Here is a 15,518-nt window from a genome sequence, read left to right on the forward strand (position 1 = left end):
TATGTTCAGCAAACACAATGTCTGCAACACCGTAACTAATTAACTTGTCCTGCTCTTATTTTTAATGTCTTACACATTTTGTAATCAGCTTCAGTGTATGAAATGTGTACAGCTGGAAAGATGTCCCATGCAAGGTGTTAGCTTTTCGTGAGGGTAGTCATTGCTTGCTCCTCCTCTTTTGGGAAGCCAATGCCGCCCCCAGACATCCATCATTTAGAGGTATAAAAAAGCATTAGGACTGCTGCTAATAGACAGGTGAAGTTTTATGAGACAAAGCAGACAGCGCAATGGCTGGAGGTTCTGATTTCGTCTGGATCCCCCTCCTTCTCTCCTGTGTCTTTCAAGCTTCTGACAACAGACACGGTAAGGAGCAGTAATCCATCCGCACTGCACTCAGGAAGCTGCATATAAAATGTAAATATCTCAAACTCTGACAGTTACATTCGGTTGATTTGAATTTTCTCTGTTTTCTCAGTCCACCAGGATGTGTACACTCTATCTGGCCAAACAGGACATTCAGAGGTGGACCACATTATTTCAAAGATACCAGTGAGCCCCCCAAACTGTGACTTACAGAGTGAGATATACACATTTTTAAAGCCATCTGGGCCATCCTCGTAATGCTCTGTCTTCTGCCCTGTTGACTTCAGATAACCCTCCCCGAAGGAATTGATCCCAAGAATGTAAATGTAACGGTATGTAACAGATGTTTTTTATGCTTACGCATATCTGCTGCGGTTTGTTGTTACCGTGACGTCACCAACGTCACACAGAAATATCCAAGAGTCTTTTTTCTGCCTACGTTTTGTATTTGTTTCAACCAAACTAACATGTTTTGTTCCCACACAGACAATTGTTCTGAAAACCTGTACTGGTGAGTGGTTCTTTATATGTAGGTGCATGTCAGACACATTATAATAGGTGGCAGGCTCACAGGGCAGCTTTTGTATGTTATTGGTTATAACATCAGCGCTGTTGACAGTGTTGGTAATAGTAAAAATTACCACTGCAAATGCACACAATTGTTTAGGCTGAGACTATAAGACTGTAAAAACACATTGTGACATCCTCTGTCTATTATCGTGCTGAGCTAACATTTGACATCCCCAACATGCCCTGTCAGGTATGAAGGAAGAGCTGGCGCTGCTGAACAGGCAGCTCCAGCAGACAACTCTCCTCAACAGCCGGCTGGGTGAGTGCGTAGAGTCTGAGGTGCGTCGCTCGTTAGGACTGCTGGCCGCACTGTTGCTCTGACATGACCCGTACTCTCTCTGGCAGATAACGAAGCCTTTGGCTTGAGGAGGGACGTCAGACTGCTGAAACTGGAGCTCGCCACATGCAGTTCGACAGCCTCAGCTATTACCACCTGTAAGCTTTTGATTGTAAATCATACTCTAATTTATATGGCACATGCCCAGAGGATGCACATGGAACATATAAACCAGTGCTTAACTGCATCTTTAATTCCCTGACAGCTTATCGAACCCAGTTGCACAACAAAGTGACACAGCTTCTCCAGACATTTGATAGTGACGCGTTCCTGAGTAAGTTCACCTGACATGAAGTTAAAATTCTCATATTTGTTTAATGTTTCGTAACACAGTTTCTGTAGATTTATTATCATCAAAGTGTCAGTTTGATCTAATACAAATGTTTTCTTCTAGTTCTGAAAATCATTGCTCTCACCAGGGAGGTGAGGGCATTGCAGAAGAAGGTCAAACATGCTGCTAATTCTACAGAAACCACCGCTGAAAGCAGAGGTGAGTGTTGCTTTATGCTGCACATCTGCTGGCAAAGTCTTTACAGATCAGCACTTAACTCTTGTGTTACTGTCGATACATGCCTTTGAATGAAAGTGTTTCACATCTGAACGTGTGTCTCACAGTGCTGCAGAGGGAGCTGGAAGAGAAAAACGCTGAATTGAATAAAAAGATGCAGCAGATTGAGAGAAGCCACTCAAACTCATCGCTGAGTAAGAGCTCTTTTTTTTTTTTTTTTTAATTTACAAGACATTTGTAGAACAGACATAAGCAGCGGTGACATCTCAAGGATTTAACGTCTTTGGTGTGTGTCCAGTATTTCAGATCATCTCACTGCAAAATCAGATCTGGGATTTGGAACAGGCGAGACGAGGAGAAACTAGTCTTCAACCCGACAATAGAATTCTGGGTAAATTGCTGCCACTTCACTGATATACTTGCATGTTAAGCTATGAAAACTGCCTGTCCATAATTCAGACAGCACATTTGAAGCAAGATTATATAACTTTTGATGCAAGAAATAAAACATTCTTCCTTTTACAAGTAGAATATTTAATTCATAAATAAAGTGCATTATTGCTCATTTCAGTAAGGTTTGAGGTCTGGTGTGTGCACTAGCTTATGTGGCTAATGTTAGCAAACTTTAGCATGACCTCATAATTGTCACTTGTTTCTTGTGGCCGCTGTTCACAAGCGCCACATATTCTCGCATTTGCATCATCTCACTTTATATCCTCTGTCTGTTCAGCAGTTTTGTTTGGCAGGAATCCATCTTTTAGCATTTTGTGTTTGCATTTATGGTTTGTTCTCTGCATAATCACTTTCACCTCATCAGCTCTGCAACAGCAACTGGACAGGAAGATCAGTCAGCTGCGACACAAAGGAGATGCAGAATCAGCAAGTCAGTGCATCTCTCTACATCTGTCAGTCTTTTCATCATGATTAACAATCCTAAATGTTCGGGATTTAACACAGTCTCTGCTGGTCCTGCAGTGCTGGAGCTGATTTCTGTGCACAGTAAGATCGCAGTGATGCAGAGGCTCATCAGTGTCCACATTGAAAAATCCAGAACTAATTTTGCTGGTGAGGCCCTTTACTTTGTGTCTTGAGATCTCAAAGTATCATAGTTCCTGTCTTACCTTGTATGTGACTTTCTATATGCTACCAAACATTTTGGTTTCTTTTTCAGATTACCAGAGGCAATGGAGGCAAAAAATTGAGCTCCTGAAAAAGAAAATTTTACAGTTAAATCGTGAGGAGAGAAACTCAGAACTTAGTAAGGGTGAAACTCAACAAAATACACTTTTTTGTTGCTATTGTTGTGTTCACTACAGCATTGATTTGACATCCTTTGTCCTATTTCCTGCAGCTAAGGAGATTTTGAAGCTGCAGACAGAAGTGGACCATTTTAGACAGTTAATGTCAGACGCCAAAACGACAACTGATTTGCAGCTTAAAGGTGAATGATCCTACAGCTCTCTGAAACTTGATTTGCTTAAACGTATTACGTGTAAATTACACTTGTGCTTGTACAGTTGGGATTATGACATGATGAAATTATGAACAAATCCTATAGACACTTATAGAAAGTCATAAGTAGTTGTTGTTTTTTCATCCCAGAGCTGAGAGCTAATTTGGAGGAGGAGAGGAAACATCAAGAAAAGTTACAGAAAGAACTGGAGGAAGCAGAGTATGCCCAGGCACAACTGAGTACGTCTGAGTATCTGCCTTTACCGAGTACATTTATGCATTAAAATTAAGTTTCATTCAAATTAACAAATCTTTAAAAATACAAACGATTCTACCTTAATTCTACTTTTTTTTTCTAAAATCTTGGATAACGCCTCTCTGTTTTAAAAGTTGGGAAAATATCCAGTCAAGTCTTTGCTTTCACTTTGACCAGTCATGAAAATCATCAGCACAATGAAAGAGGTGAGAGAGCTGCAGGTTGATGAGCAGGACCAGGCGACATCGACGAGTCAAGCGACCAGTGAGTTCCTCTACTATTATTGTTAAAGGCGGCCTGAAAAAAAGGCTGCAATCAACGGGTGTATTTGGTGCCTTACACAAATCTCATACATTTTATTGTGTTAAATCAGCCCTTCAGACTCTGCTTCAGGCCAAAGAAAAGGAATATGCCAACGCTCAGGCTGAAATACATGGTGAGTCTGTTTTATCTTTGTAGATAAACTTGAAACCTGAACATTTCAAAGCACAATTTCAGGAGAGTGTTTTCATGACCTCCTTTTCACACAACAGAGCTGCAGAAGAAACTGCAGCTAAAGAGTGAAGAATGCTCAGGATCTGAGGCGAGATATGACCGTAAGTTGTAAATATGACTTCAGCTAGAGGCTCTGATGATTCAGGTTCTTGTGTTAGGTCTGATTTGGATTCTGTGTGTGTTTCTAATAGAAGTAAAGACTGAATTTGAACAGAAGATTGCAGAATTGAAAAGAGCCGGAGACTCGAAAGCAGCACTCAGTGAGTGACACTACAATGCAATACTGCCGATGTTGCCTCAGTGTGGTGCACTGTTCACATTATAGATGAAATCTCTCCCGCTCAGTGTCTCATCTGACAGGGTGTTTCAGAAGTATAAGCTGTGTAGTGATGTTTGTTTTTCTGGGTTAGCGCTGACCGTGATAAACCTGCACAATGAGCTGAGGACTCTGAGGGAGCTGATCTCCACCACAGACGACCCAGAGAGGATCTCAGGTGAGTTACCGTGGTCACAGTGAACATTTCCCAATGCAAATGTGTAAATGTCTTAATAAAGCCTTTAGTCCGGCGCTGAGAAAATTCTGTTCTTTCTTTTTCTGTCTTTCCTCCTCACAGAGCTGCAGAGGCAGCTGGAGGAAAAGCAAGAAGAACTGAACTCCAAGACTGCAGACATAGAGGGACTGCTTGCTAATCCAAGAACAAGTGAGTGCATTGATCTGATACACTGTGTCAGCCTGAGTCACTGCTTACATACCGAACAGCTGAGTTAAACGTTTTTAAGTGAGTTTTTAAAAGTGAGCCGCAGCCGAACGTTTCTTTAGAGGCATTTCAGCGCTTACAGTAAAACAAACTCACAGTGAGTGAGTGCCTCTTAGTTTTCCATATAGGTTGAGGTTATCAACCACTAATCTTAATAAGTTGTGGAATGTAACTAAGTACATTTACTGAAGTACTGTACTTTACATTTATGCTTCTTTCCACTTCTATCTACCAAGTTTTGGGAACAAATATTGTCCTTTTTACTCCACTACATTCATTTGATAGTAGTCAGTAGTTAGTTTCCAGATTGACAGAACCAGTGTGTAGGATTTAGTGGCATCAAGTGGTGAGGTTGCAGATTGCAACCAGCTGAATCTCACCCCTCCTGTTCATACAAAATATAAATCAACCGGTCAATTATGATGCATTGTTATGGATTAAAATACCCAGCAGTATATACAGTAGTTTGAATAAAGCCACCTTTGCTAGCTGTAAAATTAAAGTGAAGAACACAATATTGCCTCAATAATTACAATCCAATCATGCAATATATATCACTCTGAAATTGACTATTTACAAAAGTACTTTTACTTTTGGTACTTAAAATGTATACATTTGTACTTTGACTTAAGTAAGATTTTGACTACAGGGATTTTTTTCTTGCAACACAGTAATTTTACACTGTTGTTGCTACTTTCAAGTAAAGTCTGTGAATACTTCTTCCTCCACTGTTGCTAAGAGTCAGGAAAAAAATACTGACCAGTGAGACGTTGCTGTGAACAGACTCAGTCAGTCTCACTACATGTGTTTGCTTCAGTTTTGAAAATCATTGAGCTGCAGAATGAGATATGGGACCTTCAGAAAAAGGCTGCCAATGAGACCAATGATGACCGTCTAAAAGGTTAGTCCTGAGAAAAATGCCAGTTTAACAATTCAGAGTGACATTATTTGACTGTCAAGTCAAAAAATGTCTGAATGTGATCTACATGTAAGACTTTTGACTTTTCCTAGAGCTGCAAAACAGAGTGGATGGCCTTATCGCTGAAATAGACGACAAAGGCAACGGAGACACAAAACTGAGTGAGTTTGTATAAATTTGAGAAATTGTGTACACTCTTACAACAGCATATTTTCCAGAATACTCTTTTTGACCTCTCTGTTGTGATGTGCTTCAGTGCTGAAAATCATAACCCTGCAGAATCAGCTGGGGCAGCTGCAGAGGCAGCTGTCAGACCTCCAGATGCTCCAAACCAGTCAGGCGGCCCGTGAGTATCTGTAGTGGTTCTTTACAAACCCCCTGACCTCCACAACATGAGCACCATCAAATCAAAGGGTTTACAGTTTGTTCCACTGAACTATAGAATAAAACAGCAGAGAATGAAAGTTAAGACAAGGAAGCAAGCAAGTCTTCACACATTATACAAAGGTTGACAGTGATATTAATGTGTTTTCATTTGTCTCAGAGTTCAGAGATGATCTTAGGACCAAGAAGGACAAGCTGCAGAAATATGTCAACGAGCTGAAAGAGAAGAATCAGACAAATGCCAGGTTGAGTAAGTAAAAAAGGAATGAGTGTCTTCATCCTCTGTTGAGAAATAGTCTGAAATCTATTTCTTTACTTATTTATATGTTTCTCAGTTCTTACAGCCACTGATCTGCAGAACCAGCTCAGAAACCTCGAAAACGAGCGACACAATGATAACGCAACATCGTCTTTAACCATTACCCGTAAGTGTCTCATTTTCTTCTGACATCGCTGAATTTACCAAATATATGATGTTTGATGAAGCAAATCGGACTTTTCCAGAGCTGAGGCAGCAACTGCAGGCAAAAACAGAGGAGCACTCTCGTGATCAAGCTCGAATCGAGGGTAAGCTGTGAACTCCGGCCGTGGCCGTCCTACACTATTTTGGTTACTGCAAACAAAAACTGACTTTACATGGTATCAATTTAAATCAGCTCTTCAGACTGTGCTTCAAGCCAAAGAAAAGGAACTTGCAGCTGCTCAGGCTGAGGCCAAAGGTGAGTTGGGTTTTTCTTAATTGGATTGTCATCAGTAAGGCCTGTCTGAAGGGTGAGCTTTGATGACCCGGCTTCCTTGTTTTCAACAGAGCTGCAGAGGAAACTGCGGGTAAAGACTGAAGAATGCTCCGGATTTGAGGAAAGATATGAGGGTAAGTTGTAAATATGACTTTAGCTAAAGGCTCTGGTGATTCAGGTTCTTGTGTTAGATCTGATTTGGATTCTGTGTGTGTTTCTAATAGAGGTAAAGACTGAATTTGAACAGAAGATTGCAGAATTGAACAGAACCGGAGTCTCGAAAGCAGCACTCAGTGAGTAAATTTACAAAGCAGCATTGCTATTATAGCCTCAGTACAGTGTCATTTCCACTTAAAGGTGGGATCCCTCCTTGCTGCTCAGTTTATTTCACAAGTACAGACCTTGTTGTGATGCCTGCTCTGTTTTCTGGACTCAGCTCTGAACGTGATGAACCTGCACAATGAGCTGAGGACTCTGAGGGAGCTGATCTCCGCCACAGACGACCCAGAGAGGATCTCAGGTGAGTGACAGTGCTCACAGTGGGTGTTTCTTTCTGCCTCTCCCAGCTATCATTGATCAGTTTGTCTCCTTGCAGAGCTGCAGAGGCAACTAGAGAAGAAGCAAGAAGATCTGAACTCCAAGACTGCAGACTTAGAGAGACTAATTGCAAACCCCAAAATAGGTGAGTTTGCATTGGTTTGATACACTGTGATCGTCTGGGTCACTGTTAACAACGCAGCCTCATCGAAAATATGAACTCAATTTTTTTTTCAAGCGTAATCAAAATAAATTATTATTGTTTGTGGTGTCGATATTTGAGTGTTTAATAAACTGGTAGAGGTAATACTTGACAGAAAGTGTTCTTTAATGTAAAAGTCACATGTATCTAATTTTTGTGGAGGTGGTTTGGAAAACCAGATATTGACATGATATTAAATTATGTTGATTTATCCTGAAAATGGAGGCAGGGGTGCTTTTGTACTATGACATACAGAATATAAAATCACAACTGCTTAAGAAAAAATGTCCTGAGCAAGGATTATCTTCTTTTTTTATAAAATGCTCTTCAATGAAAACCGAACCGAACTCTGCAGAATCACCATCATGTTGCAGAAAGAAAGAAAGTGTTTCAGTGATTTATGTGATTTGGCTTGAGATTGTTTCTTGCAACGATTTAGATCTCTCATCTATTTGTGACGTTTAGTGTTAGATGTTTCGAGTATCAGCCAGGGGCTTATAGCCAAGCAGACACTCCAGTTTTAAACTGCACCAATACTTGTTGATTCCCAGTGACCAGAGCTCAGAGATAATAGATAAAGTAAATGGACATTTAGTCTGTCGAGGACTGGTGAGACAGATTTCTGAGACAACAAAGCCAGTCAAACTCACCGTATGTGTGTTTCGTTTCAGTTTTGACAATCATTGAGCTGCAGAATGAGATATGGGACCTTCAGAAAAAGGCTGGCAATGAGACCGATGGTGACAGTCTAAAAGGTTAGTCTGTTTTAGATGCCAATGTACCAATTCAGACTGAAAGTATTTGAACAATTAAATAGCAATGACTAAATGTAATCTGCATTGAAGACGATTTACTTTTTCCCAGAGTTGCAAAGCAGACTGAACGGCCTTATCACTGAAATAGACGACAAAGCCGACGGACACACAAAACTGAGTGAGTCTGAAAAAACTGTGAGCAGACAGATTCACAGACAAATTAGGTTTCCTGTCTTTCATCCCCCTGCACACTTTGTTTGGCATCCTGTTACAGTATCTCTTGAATTAAACTGCATGCTTGTCCTTTCTGTTGTGATGTGCTTCAGTGCTGAAAATCATAAGCCTGCAGAGTCAGGTGGAGCAGCTGCAGAGACAGCTGTCAGACCTCCAGGTGTCACAAACTGCTCAGGCGACCCGTAAGTATCTCCAGCAAACCTTTACAAATCCCCAAACAAGCTGATCACTCCCTGCTGCTAAGGTTTTCTGTTATACTGCTTTTATTGTATCCTGATTTGCTGCATATAACTAAGAAATGTGTTGAAATTTGTCCCAGAGCTCACAAATGATCTTGCAACGAAGAAGAAAGAGCTGCAGAAATATGTCAGTGAGCTGACTGAGAAGAATCAGACGAATGCCAGGTTGAGTAAGTGAAAAGCAAACGTGTCTGCGTTAATGTTTTCAATATGATCTGTAATGTGTTTCTGTAGTATAGATTATTTCTGTGTGTCTCAGTTCTGACAGTCACAGATCTGCACAACCAACTCAGAAACCTAGAAAGAGAGAAGCACAAGGAGGGCCAAACAGCTTCTGCTACAATTACCAGTGAGCGCCTCATTTTCCCTTTCGCACTATGGAGTTCATGTGTTAGCAGCACTGTCGCTCCTTCTTAAACTGAAGCATACCTTACTCTTTCCAGAGCTGAGGGAACAGCTGAAGGAAAAAGTGGAGGAGCACACTCGTGATCGGGCTGAGATCGAGGGTAAGTTCAGTAGTAGAATGTGCATGCGTCTGCGAGAGGAAAGGAAAAAGAAAATGAAGTTACAAATGAATGTGATTTCTCTTCTAGCTCTGCAGAATCAACTGAGCCAGACGGAGGCACAGTGTTCCAGGTTTGAGCAGAAACTTCAGGGTGAGTGTAACCTCTGCTGACTAGCCAACAGTGTCACACCCATGGGACTCCATTGTGGGAAATGAATGAGTTTGTTTTCTATTTCAAAGGAATTGTGAAATATGCCAGTCATCGCATCTTTTTATGTTTAGCAGATGACTGGATTTTGCACCATGCAGAGAGGGTCTGATGTATTACTGCTATTGGTGTTTTCCCTCAATTCAAAACTGAATGCACTTAAAGCACATATGTCAAAGTCAAGGCCCGCGGGCCAGATGCGGCCCACAAATGATTTATATGTGGCCCCCCGGATGATATTTGATTAGTATTAGAACTGGCCGCAGCCGCCCGCTGGTGTTTTGCACGCACCAATACTACATTCCCCACAATGCAACGGTAGCCTGCGAACTCACTGCAGCGCGGCAAACGGGTATCGGCCTAATTATTCATCAGCAGCCAGAACAGATGTTAACTATCAGTTACCCACTCCCCAAAAAGGAAAGTATTGTTTTGTCTGTGTCCTATAGATTTTTGTATTTTAATTTATTTAGATTTATTTTTCAGTTGAACTCAACTTGCCTGTTGAAAATGTTTTCCCTTAATTACTGACAGAGCCATATGAAAATATTGCTTTATTCATTTAATGCACAGGACTTTTTTTCTTTGAAGGAAGTTTGTGTTAGATCTTAGTTTAATAGGCTATGTGCAATCATTAAAATAAAATAATTCATGAAAGAAATGTTTCATGTTAAACAATTAACATGTTCAATCATGGGCAATAGTGCTTCTTTGACCTGTCAGATAGTTGACAAACAGGTTATCAGTTTGGAGCGTGTTCTTACACGTATGACAGTATCATCTGCATAAATTCATATGAAAAGGGGCATGTTATGGACAGTGATTGGCTCATGATCTTGTGATTGCCAGATTGCAAGTAGCTAGAGCGATGAAGCGAATGACAAGCAGGAGAGAGGGCGACCCTGGCGAGACCCTAAGATAGAAAATCTTGCTGAGCAGACGATGCCTGTCAAAAGCATGACTCACAATAGCATAAAGAATTGAATAAGAGAAAAACTGTTCACACTCCTCAAATCGCCCTATTTTTAAGCAGTTTAAATGCGAGATCTCGTTCTGTCTGTGGGATCAAGAGTTTTTACAGATGTGCCTTTGCAGATCTGCAGAATGACCTGGACGCTAAAATGAAGGAACTGCAGTCCAAATCTGACACCGTTACTTCACTTGGTGAGTGATGGACCTGAGTTACCAAACACTGCATCGATTCATTGATAATATGAATGATTCATCGATAATGGATGGTGGAAATCTATCAGAATGTAGGCAGTTCATTTTTTCTTGAACTACGATGACAGTTGTGTCAAGAGAAAGTTTTATGGATAAGGCAGAACGCAGTTACTGACTTAACTGCTTTTAATTGTGCTTCTTTCAGCCCTTCAAGTTTCTACCTTAACTCTGCAGCTGGAGGAGCTAAAGAGACAACTACAGAACACTGAATCTGAAACCAAGATAAAAGGTCAGTGTGTGTGTGTGTGTGTGTATGTGTGTGTTTCATTATCACTATACCTTTTAATATTGGCCATATGTTGATAAATTCCATCCTTGTACTTTATGAAGCATGCACCATTTCTTTACAGTTACAATATTGTCTTTGGCTCTGCAGAACTTCAGAAAATTATAGATGAGAAAACGGCTGAGCTGGCTAAAAGAACAGAGGAGCTAAAAGCAAGAAGTGCTCAACCACAAAGATGTGAGTAGAACGAGATGAACAACCCGCTGACAGAATCACAATCACTGAATTATCTGTGTAGTCAAGATGGGAAGTGCTACATGCTCAAATGTGATTGTGATCAATGTTAAATCTTTCTTCCAGTTCTACAGATTATTGCCATTCAAACAGAGATTGAGAAACTGGTGAATGTGGCAGCAAATGACACAGATTTCAATAAGCTTAGCGGTGAGTGACAGAAATGTTTTTTGACTACATATACAAAGAACACTAGAGCAATAAGAAATTATGGTATAATATTGAGTAAACCATAAAGAACAATACATGTGATCACATGAAATAAAGGTGTTCTGTGTCTCTTGTCTGCAGGACTCCAAGACCACTTGAATAATCTGATTGATGGAATTCAAGATGAAAACGATGAAAATACTAAACTGAGTGAGTCGTCATCATCAGAATGACAGTGAAACGTAATTGCTCCCTCGCTGAACTGATCTAATCACACCTTTCTCCTGTTAGTGTTTACAATCTTGGCTCAGCGAGATGAAATAGCAAGACTGAAGAAGCAAGAGAACATTCAGATACAAGCAGAACTGGACAAAATTAAAGGTGGGAAGCAGCAAATGCACGTCACATGTGTCCTGATGCTCTTTTTCCATACGTTTCGAGGAAATAACACACTTGTTTTGTTCCTCTGGAAGAACTGGAGAATGAACTGGAGGATGTCAGAAATCAGATAAAAGAAAAGACACTGGTCCTGGACTCAAGTGACACGAGGATCGCTAATCTATGTGAGTGTTCTCCTCAGTTTTGATCAGGAAAGACAAAGACAAAAGTATCAGCCCGCGTCAGAATACTAACAGTAGCTTGTTTTGTCTTTTTTTAGCCGCTCAGATTATGAAGCTTCACATGAAAATCAAACCCCTGGAAGAAGAGATAGCATTCCTCAAAGAAACTAACACTGAGAACCAAGAAGGTAAAGAGGAAAATGGGACAGTTACATTGTGCCGTGAGATGACACATACACACATTTTGTATTTCATTGATCTCTAAATTGTTTTCAGAGCTTCAAAAGAAACTGGATTTGTCCAAGAGGCAACTGCAAGACAGTGAACTTCGACTCAAGGAAGCAGATACAAAGAATTTCAACTTGAGTATGAAAACGTTTTATTTGCTTTTTTTTTTTTTTTTTTGCGTCTCATGTTGTTTGTTTCGTATAAGCACAAAGTAACACTGCTGCTGTGTACTGTGTCTCTGCCAGTCATGGAGATTGCTGATCTGAGGACAAAACTGAAAAAGGCTCAGAGGCAGGCATCCAGGGCTGCTAAGCAAGATATCAACGGTGTGTCAGTCGTGTCTGTGCTGTCATCCAACACAATATTTCCTACTATGAGTGCTAGAATAGATCTTATTAACATTCCTAAGACTAACGTGTAATGACTAAATCATCTGTCTGTGTGGTTAAAGATTGTATTCATCTGGAAGGTTGTTGAAAGAAACCAATTTGTTTGTTCATGCAGTTGTGGTTGTGTCTCGTCTTCTCTCTCAGAATTGGAACAACAAGCACAAACACTGCAAAAAGAGAACAAAAAACTTGAAAATACAAATAGAGGTATGTACTGTACATTGTACTGGTTTAAAGAGATAGTTTGACATTTTGGGAAATATGCTTATTCGCTTTCCTCTGAGAATTAGATGAGAAGATTGATACCACTTCCTGTCTACATACAGAAGACGATTAGCGTATCTTAGCGCAAAGGCTTAGCTGGCTCTCTCCAGAGTTAACAAAGTGCATTGTGTTTTTATGGGGTGGTATGTGCCAGACTATTTCTTGGCCAGGATCAGAAACTTCCTGAAGTCTCCACTGGTTGCCTGGCAACTTGACATGACTCCAGGAAGTGAGTGTGCCTGGTCAGGAAATAATCCGGCACATAACCCCCCTGCAAAAGCAGAACTTGTCATTTTTACACATCTGTTTTTGTATGTGTTAATTAGTGATTTTCAGGTGCTGGAAGGGGATTTTGTTACCTTTGGGCAGAGCCAGGCTACCCGTTTCACCCTTTTTCTATTTGTGCTAAGTTAAGATTTCCCAAAATACTGACGTATTTGTTTAAAACTTGTTCTTCACACTTTGTGTTTGATACATGTCAATGTTTTACAATCCTTCCTCTGTCAGACTTAAAGCAAGAGGTCAAGGAACTGACAATGTGCTGCGAAGATGCCAATACCCAGTGTGACGGTGAGTTCCTCATTATGACCTTATTATCACTCTCGACACATAGCTGTCCTTGAAACAGTATCCAGCGAGTCATCCGATGTAGTTCTTGAACTTTGTATTTCATCGAACAGATTTGCAAAGGCAGCTGCAACAGAGCCAGGAGGATGCAGATCGCCTGCAGCAGCAGCTACACGACAGGGATGCCAACCTGAAACAGCTGCAGCAGGAGCTAGAAGAACAGACGAGGAAGAATACCAGGCTGCTGGATGAATACAACAGTAAGTTCACCCCTCTGTCCATAGACAAAATAAGTCCATTCAGTCAGTAAATAAGAGAGGAGAGCTAATAGGTAATGCAATGCATGCAATGCAATGGTGGGATTTGGTATCCTTGAAGTCCAGCGTGTTATTTGATGTTGTTTTTGAACTATATATTTCATCAAACAGACTTAGAGAGACAAAGGAATCAGACCCAGGACAACACTGATCACCTGCTGCAGCAGCTGCATGAGAAGGACGCTGCGCTCAACCAGCTGCAGCACAAGTTAAAAGAACAGACCAGGAAGAATAACAGACTGCAGGACGACTACAACAGTATGTTCAGCCCTCTGAAAGTGCTGCTCATACACACAATAAGTAGATTCATTCAGCATAATAGAGGGGAGGCTGCTCTCGTCATTCTTCTTGATGAAATGGATAAATGTTGCTGTCTTTTCTGTTCCGATTCCAGGCCTGCAAAATGAGAAGAACAAACTTGAGGATGATATACAAGGTAATTCTTCTATTCAGCAAGGTGCAGAATTGAATGCGCCACCACCCCCCTAACACACGCAAACACGTAAAATTATACTGTGCTGTTCTGTCTCTCCTCAGATCTCCAAAACAAAGTGACTGAAGTGGAAGATAAAACCATCTATCCCAGTGAGTCACACACACACAAGAGTTTGGTATTTCTATTTCATGTTGACATTCAAATCCTACATGGTGAATGTTCAAACTGCATTAATGTCATGATACAAATATACAGCCCTACACATACACACACACACACTGTACACACACTGGTGAAATACTGTATTAATCCAACTGTATGGATGACTTTGAAAGGGCAGGTTTTACCCGTCATACCGACTGCTACTCAGCCTGTCAACAAAATAGTTGTATCATGTCTTCTGTGGCTCTTAAAAAGCTTTGTCAAGTCTGTTTATGGGACATGGAGGGTTTATTGAAATATGCTAACCAGTTGCATTATGGGAAACATAGGATGCAGTGTTTTGTAGCTTGACCTGTGCCAAGACCCAGAAGTCATGATATCTCAGCCTCTGCGGGTTTCATTTTGACCATTCTTTTTTCATCTGTCTCTTGTGAGTTTTCCAGCTTTATAGAAGCAACATGCTAAATCACTAGAGAACTGCTTTGAACATCTTAATGTCAGTTTCCTCTAAAATTATATGTAAATAAATGCATCTGCTACATTTCTCGATTTACAGGCAAGATAACCATGGATCCAAACACGGCAAACCCAAGAATAATGCTGTCTGCAGATAACACTGAGATATCCACTACTACGGAAATGCAAAATGTCCCAGACAATCCAGGCCGCTTTGATGTGTCTCTCGCTGTCCTGGGTCAGAATGGCTTCTCATCTGGCAGACATTACTGGGAGGTGTCTGTAGCTGGAAAGCTTTGTTTCCATCTCGGGATGGCCAGTGAATCTGCTTCAAGAAGGGGAACGATAATATTCACGCCAGCAAATGGTTTCTGGACTGTAGTCCTGAACAAACAGGGTCAGTACAGAGCTATTGATAGAAGACCTGTTATTATTCCACTTCAGACGCAACCTCTGACACTGGGCATTCTGCTGGACATCAAGCAGGGACGGATCTCTTTTTACGACGCTGGTGCAAGAACTCATATGTACTCATTTGTAGGTCAAAGGTTTACAGACAATATTTATCCATTTATTAATTTTTGTGTTGAGGATGTTGAAAATCAGACTCCAATTGTGTTACTTCCTCAAGGATCAGTTGACTGGATAAAATAGAGAACACTGAAAGTTATGTTTTGTCCTGTGTCAAATCTTCACCATTTATGGACATCTCAGTAGGTAATAAAACAATCCCTGTGACTGCAGAGTAATTCTCACACACCCTTATTATCACTGCTGCTGAATGTT

At 40.7% G+C, this 15,518-nt stretch overlaps 1 protein-coding gene across 1 annotated transcript; it reads left to right on the top strand.

Annotated features, from left to right (window-relative positions):
* The first annotated feature begins 287 nt into the window (after positions 1–287).
* si:ch211-14a17.10 (protein MLP1) lies at positions 288–15,516 on the top strand. Its single transcript, XM_041948914.1, has 53 exons — positions 288–363; positions 476–549; positions 651–695; positions 850–874; positions 1,124–1,192; positions 1,279–1,368; positions 1,476–1,544; positions 1,665–1,760; positions 1,886–1,972; positions 2,077–2,169; positions 2,596–2,661; positions 2,754–2,843; positions 2,950–3,036; positions 3,130–3,219; positions 3,381–3,470; positions 3,664–3,750; positions 4,053–4,082; positions 4,173–4,241; positions 4,392–4,475; positions 4,596–4,682; positions 5,557–5,640; positions 5,751–5,819; positions 5,915–6,004; positions 6,203–6,292; positions 6,378–6,467; positions 6,547–6,609; positions 6,851–6,913; positions 7,004–7,072; positions 7,216–7,299; positions 7,375–7,461; positions 8,190–8,273; positions 8,383–8,451; positions 8,600–8,689; positions 8,827–8,916; positions 9,006–9,095; positions 9,190–9,252; positions 9,340–9,402; positions 10,555–10,623; positions 10,829–10,912; positions 11,060–11,146; positions 11,270–11,353; positions 11,495–11,563; positions 11,645–11,734; positions 11,827–11,916; positions 12,012–12,101; positions 12,190–12,279; positions 12,387–12,467; positions 12,675–12,737; positions 13,302–13,364; positions 13,475–13,621; positions 13,790–13,936; positions 14,216–14,263; positions 14,833–15,516. Exons 1-53 carry the CDS (start codon positions 288–290, stop codon positions 15,384–15,386), a joined length of 4,698 nt encoding a protein of 1,565 aa, XP_041804848.1. The 3' UTR covers positions 15,387–15,516.
* Positions 15,517–15,518: the final 2 nt, after the last annotated feature.

This window comes from Chelmon rostratus, chromosome 12 (genome assembly GCF_017976325.1).
Source record: "Chelmon rostratus isolate fCheRos1 chromosome 12, fCheRos1.pri, whole genome shotgun sequence".
NCBI lineage: Eukaryota > Metazoa > Chordata > Actinopteri > Chaetodontiformes > Chaetodontidae > Chelmon > Chelmon rostratus.